The sequence below is a fragment of the Equus caballus genome, chromosome 6 (assembly GCF_041296265.1).
Source record: "Equus caballus isolate H_3958 breed thoroughbred chromosome 6, TB-T2T, whole genome shotgun sequence".
Taxonomy (NCBI): domain Eukaryota; kingdom Metazoa; phylum Chordata; class Mammalia; order Perissodactyla; family Equidae; genus Equus; species Equus caballus.
The window spans coordinates 95,005,575-95,018,418 of NC_091689.1; the positions used below are offsets into that span (position 1 = coordinate 95,005,575).

Genomic DNA, 12,844 nt, shown 5'->3' on the forward strand with positions numbered 1-12,844 from the left:
ATCAGTTGCGTGGGAAACAATGAGTAGAAACATATGCATATTTTCCAACACTGGTTATAAAATATATTTGGATATGATCATCCTTACCAGATGTACTGATGGATGCAGCTACCAACTTGTTTTGACTTTGAGTAGGAATCATAGACACACGGCCGGACACGACCATGAACTCCAGATCTAGACAGTTTGGTTACAGGAGATCCCAGAGCATTGGCAAGAACTCATTATTGGTTGGGATGAAATTATATACAGTAGATGCTCTCTTAACCAACCTCCCTTTAACCAATTTACTGAATTAATTGTGGCTCTTCATCTTCTTTGTAAAATGGAATGTTCCAGAGTAACAGGTTTCTCTCTCTAGTACCTCTGTGCACCTGTTTCTGCTACCGATTGAGTTGTAACCTTAAAAACTTAGAGTCAATGATGTTTATTTCCAAGCCTGTTTATGCCTGTTTTACTTGTTATTGTGACTATGTAATTTAATGAATCTTACATAACCTATGAAGTATGAGTATAGTGGTTCTATGAAAACAAAACTAAATGCTTTGGAGAAATTTAATAAGGGAGGTCGTTAGGCAAATCTACTGTTATGTAGAGGAAAAACTTGAAAACATTGGGGAAATAAGCTAGATGGAGTAAGCATTCAAACTGCTTTAAATTCCATAATTCTAACTGTATCACAATAAAACAAAAGCAAAACTAGAAATCATAAACTGTCTATTTGGGTCTGGTTTAGGCAAACAAACAAGTACAAGGACTTGTAACTATAATCAGCAGGATGATCTTCATAGGAAAGATGTTGGCTTCACCCATAAGATTGGCAAAATTTTAAATTAAATGTTTATGTTATGGATAGATATCACTTTCTATAATTCCCCCCACTGGCTGACTCTCTTTCAACCAATGGACTTTTTCCCATTAGCTCTAGGTTCTTATCATAATCAGATAACAGGGCTTCTACTGCAAGGCTACTCCAGTTGTGGTCCTCAGACCACAGCAGCATCACAGGAAGTTTGTTAGAAATGCAGAATCTCAGGCCCGTGGGGGACGGTGCCTAGGAGCTGTTTTGACCAGCTCTTCAGGAGATTGTGCGGTGCACTGCTCCACTGTATTCACAAATTCCTGGAAGCACTAAAACTGCATGCAGCCCTTTCAGAAAGCACGTGGGTACAGACTCATCAGGAATCATCAAAGTTTCCTTTTGACTGACTCAGCAATCCTACTTCTAGGAATATTTCCTAAGGAAATAATTCAAAAGAAGAAGAAAAGTTGAATAAAGATATCCACACATGAAAATATCCATGATTGTACCACCTGCAATAATGAAACCATGGGTAGATATCTGAGTAAGAAGGGAAGAATGGTAAATAAATTACAGGCAGTAAATCAAAGTGATAGATATTAAAGGTTTGTGAAATGGTAGTATGTTTCTAAAGTTAAGTAAAACTGTAACATGCACTATGGTTATGTGATATAAATATCCATTAGCAAATGACTAGTTCCATTGTATTAGAGTGGTATTCGGTGATGATTTAGTTTTCATCTCTAAAAATTATTTTAATACGGTTGTAATAATGTTTATATAATAAAAACATCTTAATTATATAATTTAAAAGCACCATTATTTAATATTGATACTACACTCTCAGCGTACAATTTAAAGACCCTTTTAACTATGTAAAACACTGCTGCAATGTCATCGCCAGCTGCTGTATGTAAAACATCAAGATGCAATATCTTTTGTGACAGATGGGCAGGTAGAGAAGTCAGTCTTAGCCCCGGAGACTGTCAGTACCTGAATTATCTTCATCTTTGCGGATCTTGAGCTTCACCAGGTCCTCGCACTGCTGGAGGATCTGAACCGCATCTTCCATGGAACAGTTGTCCAGCCGGATGTTGTCTATTGCAAGTAACTTATCCCCAAGTTCCAGGGTTCCAGTTCTGTTCATGAAAGCATAGCAACGCATAATGAGCAATGAGCACGTCACCAGGCCATTTAAGAGGCATTAAGCATAATGTAGCCTTATGGTAGTCCTTAGAGGAAATGAGGTTCTTCGACTGTTTTTAAATGGCATTTTATTGACAAACCCTCTTTTTTTTTCCCAGTCTTATTTTGGATGGCTGCCATGACATTAAATTTCAGAGTATTAAAAAACATTTTTTCTTATGCTTTTTTCCATCAGACCAGGACAACATATAAGCTTCACTCAGGAATTCTAAGGTTCCTAGGAAGGCGGGTCACAGGCAGCATTTACAGAGCCCGGTGTCCTCATGCTTCTCCACATTGTTGCACCACTTTTGATCCTTGGCAGTCCAGGTACAAGGAGAGGGTTGAGGGAGCGAGGGAAGTGCAGGTGGGATGGACTTAGTGGAGGTCTGAGTCTTGGCATCTGTGCCATCTCCACAGGGGGAAATCACTGGGGCTGCATGAGGGAGAAAAGGTGGATCGACGCTACCTGTCTGGAAGGTGCCATGGAGAGCCTAATATTGCCTGTGGACCACACGGTCTGTTGAAAGCTTTTCAGGTCCATCATGAAGTGAGAAAATTAATGAGAATGTATACTTGTTTGTATGTGCATGTATGTACGCACACACATATTTGTAAGGAAGGTTATGTTTTGGTAACAACTATCCTTTATGTGTTATGTCTGTGACAGAGATTGCTAATTGCTTCCCAGCATCCATTCTCCCCTTTCTTCTTCTGGGTCACCCCCTAAAGATGCATGCTCCAGGCTCTCTGGGCACCACCCCCAGCTCCCCTCTATGGCTAGACTGGAGCAATGACTGAAGCAAGCTGGTGAGACTGGCTTCTTTGATCCAGTCTGTTTGTGAGTCTTCTTGTCACAGCATCTCAGCCCATACATATACACCTAAACTCATACAATGAGTTAAAGATTTTTCTTTAATAAAATGACCGTGATAATGATGTTTTTTTGTCTTTAACTGAAAAATAAAAAGAAATTTAGTCTTATATCAGTATTCCCGATCACTTAAAAATATTTTTGATTTGTGAAATCAAAAGTGTGAAACTCCCTGATTTTGATGGCATATGGACCAAATAGGAGACATGAACATTGCTTTAGCCTCCAGGATCTGGCTTGCCCGGGAGGCACACTCCGGCACCTAGCAAAGCTTTCCCACAGACTGTTATCTTGGGTGGGGTGTCTCTCGTAATCGGGGCCACTTTCCATTTTTTAGCTGGAAAATGAAGGATGGAAGATGATCAGTGAAGGAGAGCCCATGCTGGACTCATGAAAGACCCTAAAAACATTTTCAGGTAATTATTTTCTGTACTGGGTGCAGAAATAAATTGATATGAGGGGAGAGATCCATATAGCTATTGACATTAGGGATGTCAAATATGATTGATCAATAGTGGCTGACTGGGAAATACTGAGAATGCCATGATCCATTAGCAAGGTCTGCCTAGGGTGTGGAAGCAGTTATTTCTGCTTTAATTAAGAAATTCCTTGGAATGAATCAGAAAATCCATTTTCCTTACCTGTGCGCCACACTGCCTTTCTTGATATCTGATATGACGAGGGGGTCTCCTGGTTTTCTACTGGATGGTGCTGCAATAAGGAAGATAGAGCAGTCAGAGTTTGACATCCACGGTTCACCCACTACTGCACATTTCCTCTGTTTCTAACAACTGCTAATGCAAGAACATTTTGTATGTAAACCAAAGATGATCGACAAATTCATTAGAAACTGTGCCATTACATCTTCTTGAGATAAAAATGTTTGCGTTAAAGTACTTATAAACTTAAAGACTAAAGCCAAGTCATTTTGAATTTGCAGTTGGAGAAAGCAGTTGGAGAGCTGCCGATCAGGTTTAAATCTATTTCAATCTGTGATTCTCAAGAGAAGGGAGTGAAGGGTGGACAAGCCAATGGGAAAGTGTTAAAAGCAACTGGGAGCTCCCCTTAGTGGGCCTCATACGTGATCCCTTCTCCCACCCCTTCCTTCACTCCTTCCCGGTGAGGAGACACCACTCTCTATGGGACCGTGCCATATTACTCAAGTGTACTGGGTGGGAAACTGGATGAGTATCACTGATTTACAGTTCTTTTCTAGAAGGAAATCTTTTACTAGACTATAAATCTTAAAATTTTGCTCATGAATTCATACCTCCAGTGCTCCAAAATGTGACCATCTTATCTTATTGACAGTAGTAAATATTTAGTGCTACTTATATTTTATACGTATTCTTATTCTAAACATGTACAAGTAACTTTTATTGAGTTTACAGATAAAACTATTGTCCTGCACAGTGGTCAGTTTTGAGCTTTATAACTTTTTGATGAGAAAGAAAAGCAATTAGTAATGAGTCTACTTAGAATTAATCCTGAAAACAAACTATGGTCTGTATAAGCACGAAAATATCATCTTGACCTAGAAAGCGTACATTTAATTTAATAGTTTGGTAGTCAGCATTAACCAAACCAACATGTGTAAAACACAATTTGCCTCTGAAAGACGTTTTGCCAACCTAAAGCCTGCAGTGATTTCCTTTTAAGGATCATTAAAAGGCCCCTAAAGTAAGATTTTATTATAAACAGTCCGATCACCCCATAACAATCATAGAACCATATCATATCCCATAATCCCATATGAATCCCAGGAAAATGTTTATGCACAAGAACAGATGGTTTAATATCCCAACATAACATTGAAAGAAAAAGGAAACACACATACTGCTACCTTACCCACTGTCTAAATTAGTCCATAGTAAATGTTAATGGGACTTCATTCAATCATTATCCTTGGCTTCTAGCAAAGAATGCAAAACATTCCATTCACCACAATTAATTCATAATTCAAACTTCCACTCAATGATTTGATATAATTCCTCTAGAGAAAGATAGACATCTAGCATTTTTACTCATGTCATGTTTCAGAACTGCAAATTGTTCTGGGCATAGAGCACAAAAATAAAAACTTTGTTATTACCAGCAAATACGACTTTTCTAGCATCTGCCAAAGAATTTACACAATATTTTGCCAAGCTGTAGTAACCATCACAGAGCACTCAATGTTTCCCTTGGTTTTTAAAAAAATCCATGTTCCACTGAAATGGTGTGAAATAAAACAACAGTGGAGGCAAGAGAATAGATCAAACCCATCTCTGTCATCTTTGCAACAGAGGAAAATAGCCCTGTGACCTCTTGGACAAACACACACAGCTTTGCAGAGAGGTTTGAAACTGCTTATGGTCCATAGACATGTATGGTGGTCATTCACACGTTTACTAGATTCTTCTCTTTCTCTTTTAACCACGTCCATATCCAAGGCTTGAAAGGTTCATCAGAGTAGATGCCCACTGGAGTGATGAAGTGAACCCAGAAGTGGGGCTAAATCTGTATGAGCTCCGATACTGTCACGACCATGCCTACCAGGCACGTTCAACGTGGCAATGCATGCTCCGGGGGGCTCAGTCATGGTCTGCCCACGCTAGTGAATTCCCCACTCTCTGAGAAGTCACAAACCAAGCATACTTTGCTTGACCTGTAGTGCTTTAAATAAATTAAATCAGTTGCTAACATTTAAAAATTAGTAGATTTCATCCAGCTATACAGCTTCTTTTAAAAAATTAGAGAGGCAATATGGTATAGTGATGAAGTTGAGACTTGGCAGCCAGAATGCTTGGGTTCAACATCCTGGTTCTACCACTAACTAGCCACGTGTGCTTGAACACACAGTCTTTAGGCACCTTAGTTTGCTTGTTTGCAAAATGGTGGTGAAGAATAATAATTGTGCTTACTTCACAGAGTTTTTGTCATAAGGATTGAGTTCTTACAGTAAAGTGATTGGACCAGAGAATACAGATGCACTGTGTAAGTGTTTGTTATTACAATGGTCCAGCAACGCTGGACTCACTCTCCCACTCCCCGCTTTAGATGGAGCCTTCCGTCTCCCATTGCTGCTGTCCTCATTGGACAGATCTCACTCCTGACTTGCCTCACCCCTAAGGGCTTCTGCCTTTGTGACACTTTGGATGACAATATACCAGCACTCAGTGCTCTGAATGCTATTGGAGTGCCCACAGAATCGTTCATTTAACACATATTTATTGAATACCAATTACGAGCAGACAACACCTCTCCTCTGGGCAGTGGCCATGAAACCCCAGCAAAGCTGGATAAAATGGAGAGGCAGCGTTGGTTAAATCTCACAAGGTCGTTAGGCATGAAATAGTCTTCTCTCTTCTGCAAAGTGGTTCCAACTGGGCGGGCCATACAAATACGTCACATGGGGGGAGGTGACACTAAATGGGTCAAGAGTGTGGCTAAGAAAATAAGGGCAACAAAAGGGGATTCAGTTCCAAAAAAGAAATAAAAAAGTCATAACTGCTTGAAATCTTCGTAGAAACTGATGAAACATACAGAAGTGAAAGCCTGAGAAGACATTGATACAAAAATCCCGTTATATGATACACATTAAATTGAAAACACTGCCTTTCCCCACTCATAGTTCCTAAAGTAACTTTAATTCAGACTCTTCACTCGTGTCTCCAGTGTTAGTTGTTTTCGTTGTTACTACAGCTGCATTTTTTGAGGCATCTACAAACTTTTTCATACTTCATCGTCACATCTTTTACGGCTCCTTTGCAAACCAGCCAGATGATGTCACTGGAAGTTTTTCTCCAAATCACAATTACCGCTTTGTAGAACATTAGAATAGTCGATATTTTTCATGCTGCCCATAGGCAGACATTCTTGATCCTTGCAAGGAAATTACTATATTACCATACTAATTTTAAATTTTACTTTTTATATCAAAATTACACAGCATACAGTTCGAAGAGTCAAAAGTTCTACAGGAGCATTCCTTCATTTCCTGCTTCCTCAGATGCAACTTTTGGCTGTTTCTAAATTGCTAAATAACATACAACCAATCCTACTTAATTATTTTTCACTGTTAGTTATTTACTTTCTGTGACAAAAGAGTTAGTTCTCTTCTGCTTCTGTACTACCACCCTGTTTATGCATGTTCTTGTTGTCCCCATTCTTCCAGTATAATTTTGTCTTAATCTTCTGTAAGATCAATATTTGATGTTTCTTTTGCCTCTGTAAAGAGTGTCTGCAGACACGTCCTGTAGCATCCCGTGATGACTTGCCTTTTCTGCAGGATACGTTTTCCCTGCAGTTATCTGTTATCTTGATGTCTTGGTTGGCTTAGTTTTCTTGTGTTTATCCTGAATTCAACTCCTCAGATTTCCCAGGTTACGTCAATCTCCTCTCAATATGTCACGTGTATCAGGAATTCTATCAGAGGTTTACAGCCTGTCTGGACTGTTTGCTTTCTAGGCTTGCTACACAGATCTCAGCAACTTCCTTCCCACAGAACCTGGGAACCCAGATGTTCTCTTCACTTCTGTTAATTAATTAAACAAAGATGCCATTAGACTGAGGGGGCTCTAATGCCACAAATGGCCTGAGAAGCAAACCAAGATCTCAGCCTCTAAATGCCTCAAGGTCACAAATCAAAATGCTAACAACCAATCACAAACAGCCACCTAGCCTTTCAGCTGCAGCCAATCCGATGATGCCCTTTGGGTTTTTTTTTGCACTTTCTCCATATAAGTCTTTCCCCGGCTCCTGTGGGCCCCTTGCTTCTAACTACTTTCAGTTTGGCGCTGCCCAACTTGAAGCTATTTTTGCTCAAATAAACTCTTAAAAGTTTTACTCTGCTTCAGTTTATCCTTTAACACTGCGCTCTAGCATCCTTGGAGGCCTTGCACCCTGAATCCAACTCTGCCTCTTTCTGGCTTGACTCTCTTTCCGTGGGACACGTTCCCCAGGAGCGTTCTGAGGAAGAGCGCCTGCGAGGAGAGCTTTTGAGACCTTGCATAGCTGGAAATGCACTTTTCTACCTTCACATTTGATTGGCAGCTTTGCTAGGTGGAGAGTTCCAGGCTGGAAATCCGTCAGAATGTTGAAGGTGCTCTTTCACTGCTTTCTGACGTCCTGAGCCGCGTGGAGAAGCCTGATGCCCTTCTGCTCACGTGATTATTATTTGTATTCTGACACATTTTATGAAAGTTCTCTCCTCCCACCACTGGAAGCCTGTAGGATTGCTTTTTCGTCCCAGTGTTTTCAGATCTCATAGCAGCATGCCTTGGTGTCGGTCTGTTTTCATCCATGGCTCATGGACCCATCAATTTGGAAACTTATACCCATCAATTCCAGGAAATTTTATGATATTTATTTGAAGCTTTTCTCTCCGCTTTCTTTCTGTAACGACTATTCTTTGGATATTGTGTCATTTGGACTCATCCTGTATAATTCTATCTATTCTAGATTCTTCATTTATTTGTTGTTTTTATCTAATTTCTGGAATTGTCCCTTAACTTTGTTTTCCAATATTTTTACTTTTTTTATTTCTGTGATATGCTTATGTTTCAAGAGCTCTGTTTCCCTCTGTATATTTTGTAATAAATAGTATTCATTTCCTCCCGCCTATGAATACGATATCTTATGTTGCTAATGATGTTAATGACAGTTTTTTCTTTTTGAAGTTTTCTTCTTCCTGCATGCACTGTTTCTCTGATTTTCTTCTTTGTTTTTGGTAACAGTCTTGCATATTTGATTCTTTCCTCAAGCGTCTGGCTTTTTTTCTTAGCTGTCTGTTCAGATTGAAGAGGGTGGGCCCTAAAAAGCTGTTTGAAAGCTCGGTGCGCTGAGTGGCGCTTGAGGAGATGGCCTTCACTGGGGAGTTCAGGCCAGGCTGTTTCTTTGGGTCAGCGGCCCTGATCCTTTCTCTTGCGAGGAGGGTGCTAAGCCTGGCCGCCTGGCTTCTTTGAACTTACTGGAGGAAGAAGCCAGCAGCCTCAGCGTTCAGCAGGTAAACTTTCACCACCCCTGTTTTTAGAGCAATCCTGTTACACTCTGCTGTGCTCTCCCAGCCCCGAGACACTCCCTTCCATGCTTTCCAGAGAATAAAACTAGGCTTCTGCCGGGGGTGGGGGGGGGGTGGGTTGTGGGCTCACCTGTGCCGAGTAGGGGAAGGCAGCTAGGAGACTGACTCATTCTTAACAGACTTTCAATCAGTCCTCCTGTCTGAGCTCTACCATGACTCTCATTTCCACAACTTCCTGATTTCACCAACTGCTGGGCCTGTTGGGAGTTTAGGATGCAAACCAGGGTCATTGTCAGCTTTCTCCTCTGCTGCTGCTGCTTCTTCTTTTTGCTGAGGAAGATTAGCCCTGAACTAACATCTGTGCCAATCAGTCTATTTTTTTTGTAGGTGGGATATGGCCACAGCATGGGTGGAGTGGAGTATGTTCATGCCTGGGATCCGAACCCGTGAACCTGGGCCACAGAAGCCGAGAGTGTGAAACTTTAACGACTCAGTCATGGGGCTGGGCCCCTCTCCTCTGCTTCTTTAAATTCATCTTTCTCCATCTTCTTTGCCACTTCCAAATTTGGTTGCTGTTGCCTATTTTCTTTTTCTTCTTCTCCTTATGGTTTTTTGCCTTTTGAAAAATCTTACACTGTCATCTTAAAGTGGGGTATATGGGGGAGCAGAGCTAAAGGCATGTGTTCAAGCTATCATCTTTTGACTCCTGAAATTTTAAAATCACTGGTCACTCCTGGCTATAAGAAACTGGTTTTTACAGTGAATGTGGATTCTTTTCTTCCCCAAGAGTTGTTGGAAGAGGTAGAAAAATGACAGTCTTTATCCTTTGTTTAAAAAACTTTTTCTGTATTTGAAGACAAGTGAAATCTTCTGAGTTTTGAAGCTAATTAAATATGAATCAACAAAGTATTCTAAGAATATTCTATAATATCCAGTCGTTCATGGAACTTACTCTGTTATTAGGGTAATTTGCTCAAGGAGCCTGATAAAGAGTCGAGACTACATTGGAAACACGCACACACGTACAATCATTCGGTTTTACTTTAATTTCAACCATATATATAATACTGGCAAGTAAAGTTATTTGATTTGAAATGGAGCTGTGAGCAGAGTTTTATTGCAAAGTTGGCAAAAAACATGAACTGCTCTCTTCTAAATATGCTTAAGACTTGGGGGGAAAATGACAGATTTGTTGTGCTTGTCATAGAGGCTGCTTTATGATTTTATAAAAAAAATAAAATGAAGCAAGCCTTTGTTCCTGCAGACAATTCAGTCACAACTAAAATTGAAATCCAACAAATTACGTGCATTCACAAAGTGCTGTCTCTGGCTTTTCTGATACAGGATCTGGGGAGGTTCATCAATCAGATGGCGACAGGGATGAGCAGTGGTTCGACAGCAAAGCCGATGTTAAGTCAGACAGAATAGGTGTGAACCGCTGTGTAGCCTTGTACTAGCTCTGGGGCTTTGGGCACGTTGTCCTGCTGAGTCTTACTTTCCTCTCTGTAAAATGGGAATAGATGGTACAGGGCCGCTTTGAAGATTAATGAGAAAACACATATAAATTGCTTAGTGCCATGCCTGGTACAAAGTAGACACAAATTCCTGCAACAAAACCACAAAAGAAAACATTGATATCAAAAGGACCTTTCCGACAACGCACGTGACGGAGACAACCAGGCTTCTCTGACTTTCAAGTCAGAGGGTATGGGCTCTGGCTTCTGATTGGCTGAGGTGTCAGAGCCCCAGGATGCTGCTTCCAGCCCCAAACTGCATCCTTCTGCTGGGTCGTTCCACTTTATTTGCTATAATAAATCACTTCACATTATAGCAACAACATCAATGAAGTAGTGCCTTATGCTAATGTGCTATGAATGTCTCCTCAGGAGCTCAAGAACATTAGCCTAAAACTGCTCACCACATCCAAAATCAGAGGGGCTCTTCTCAGTCAATTAGGTATGAAGAGTGAGGCTGAAGCCAAGTGTGAAGGCTCTGGCAGTGTGCTTCCTGATGGGGGCCCGCTTCTTACCACTCAGAGTTTTCACAAGAAGGCGATGGAAAGAGGGCTTTGTATAAAGATAGTGAGAAACATCAATAACTACCCCCTCGCTGTGTCTCAGTTGCACTAACAGTACCTGAGTGTGTTTGACAAGAGACTTCCTGGATTTCCTACATAAGTAGTATAATTACAGTTGGCACAAAGTTTTGTGGGGTAGAGCTCTGCTTAAAACATTTCACGAGGCTCTATGCGTACAATAAGGTCATTATAAGAACTAGCCCTGGTTAGGGTTCCCAGCGTGTTCTGGGCACTTTATATACACGAACTCATTTAACCTTCTCAGCGAGGCTGCAGGAAGGTAATGAGTACACCATTTTACAGACGAGGAACCTGGGCGCAGAGAGGTCGAGAGTGTCGGGAAGTGGGGCGGTCTGTGCTCTGAGTCCTTGTTCTTAGTCATTTTCCAAGTGAGTGCTTCGTCAGTTCCCGCAATAGCCTTTGCACAATCATCTCTCTCCACCGTGTCCCTCAGAGGCTCATTTCCCGGGATGCACGGTGGTTAGGAGAAGACTGCTTACTCATTCATTCACCCAACAAAGCCAGGGATTAAAGAAGCACCCGGTGTGTGCCAGGAACTCTGCTCGGCTCAGGAGTTGACTATTTCAAACAATGAAAATGGATTCTGGCCTTTTTTATTATTATTATTATAGCAAATTCTGCTTTCTCAATTGGCAAAATATGAGTATTTTCCACGAGGAGACACGACCTCAGGATGGTGACAACTGGTTGAGTAAATGGGGCTGTAACTCTGGAAGGGCTGACAGTGTGTTTGACAAGCTTGTGTGTCAGGTCTCCACCAGAATTAGCATCCCACTTCCAGCTCCTCGAAGAGCTGTAGCTTACAGCTGGCCACAATCGGGCCATTCTTGTGTAGTTTCCATTATTGGTATTAAAATCAGTTTTAGAAGTAATACTTAGTACATAAGTCAGACCATCATAAAGCATAATTTAAATGATTATGTGAATAAAATATTTTATAGCTTTGTACATGGCTACACCTCAAGCAAATTGAACACGTAAATATCAACTTTCAAAAAGGAATATATCACAGGATTAATTGTTAAAAGGATACTCTCCTTTATAGTTAAATTTTTATATATATTAATTTTTAAGAATAAATCCTATTGTATAATAAAACACGAAAAAGGACCGCTTTCCTAATTAAAATTTGAGAGTAAAGTAACCGTGCGTCAACATAAGCTTCTGAGGAGCAGGCGTCCTTAGTACACGCATGGCCGTAAGCATCTCTAAGCACGGGGAGAGTATTCTCAGAACGTAGCCCGGGGCCCCGGCACAGCAGACGTTCAGAACGTATGTCCTGAATGAAGGCAGGAGGAGAAAGAACGGAGCAGAGGGCAGGGCCTCTGCGTGCAGCCAGCACGTCGTGCACCGCACAACTCCAAGAGGTACCACGCCCACAGCCAGTTCTGATGGAATAAACGAATAGAATGGAATAAACAGAATAAATGAGAGCAACCTTAAAGTTACAGGGGGGTTGCAGAAGCCACCTTGAGCTCCAAGTATTTTTAGAATGGTAGGTTCTGATGAGCCCTCCCTTAATTTCAGTAAACACATACCAACTTTGCTTCATAATGAACCAACAGAGAGGCTACGTGACCCAATTAAAGGCACAGGTGACTCTAGTAGCACCGGGAACAGGTCAGGAGTCTCTCAAACCCCATTCTGTCTTCCCACTGACGACACAGCACCTCAGTCCTGCTTTTCTCCCAGGGGCCACACTGGGATTTGGGGGGATACAGGCTTATTTCAGACATGTGGCTTCCAGTTCTTAACATTTATTCTGTATTGTAGTTCCACTGTTTTTAGTGTCACCCTAGATATGTGTGCTGTATTGGTTATAAATAACATTTCATTTTCAGTGTTAAATGTTTATCACCAAAGTGAAGCTGAACAGCCCCCATT

At 41.1% G+C, this 12,844-nt stretch overlaps 1 protein-coding gene across 33 annotated transcripts in view; it reads right to left on the reverse strand.

The window, feature by feature from the left end:
- GRIP1 (glutamate receptor interacting protein 1) overlaps positions 1-12,844 on the reverse strand; it is a 598,510-nt gene that overhangs the window by 45,478 nt on the left and 540,188 nt on the right. For all 33 annotated transcript variants that reach the window (XM_070271875.1, XM_070271871.1, XM_070271868.1 and 30 more), the window contains 2 exons: positions 3,503-3,572; positions 1,796-1,941 (listed from right to left, as the gene is read on the reverse strand). In XM_070271875.1, coding sequence (XP_070127976.1) covers positions 1,796-1,941; positions 3,503-3,572 — 216 coding nt within the window. The remainder of the gene's footprint in view (positions 1-1,795; positions 1,942-3,502; positions 3,573-12,844) is intronic.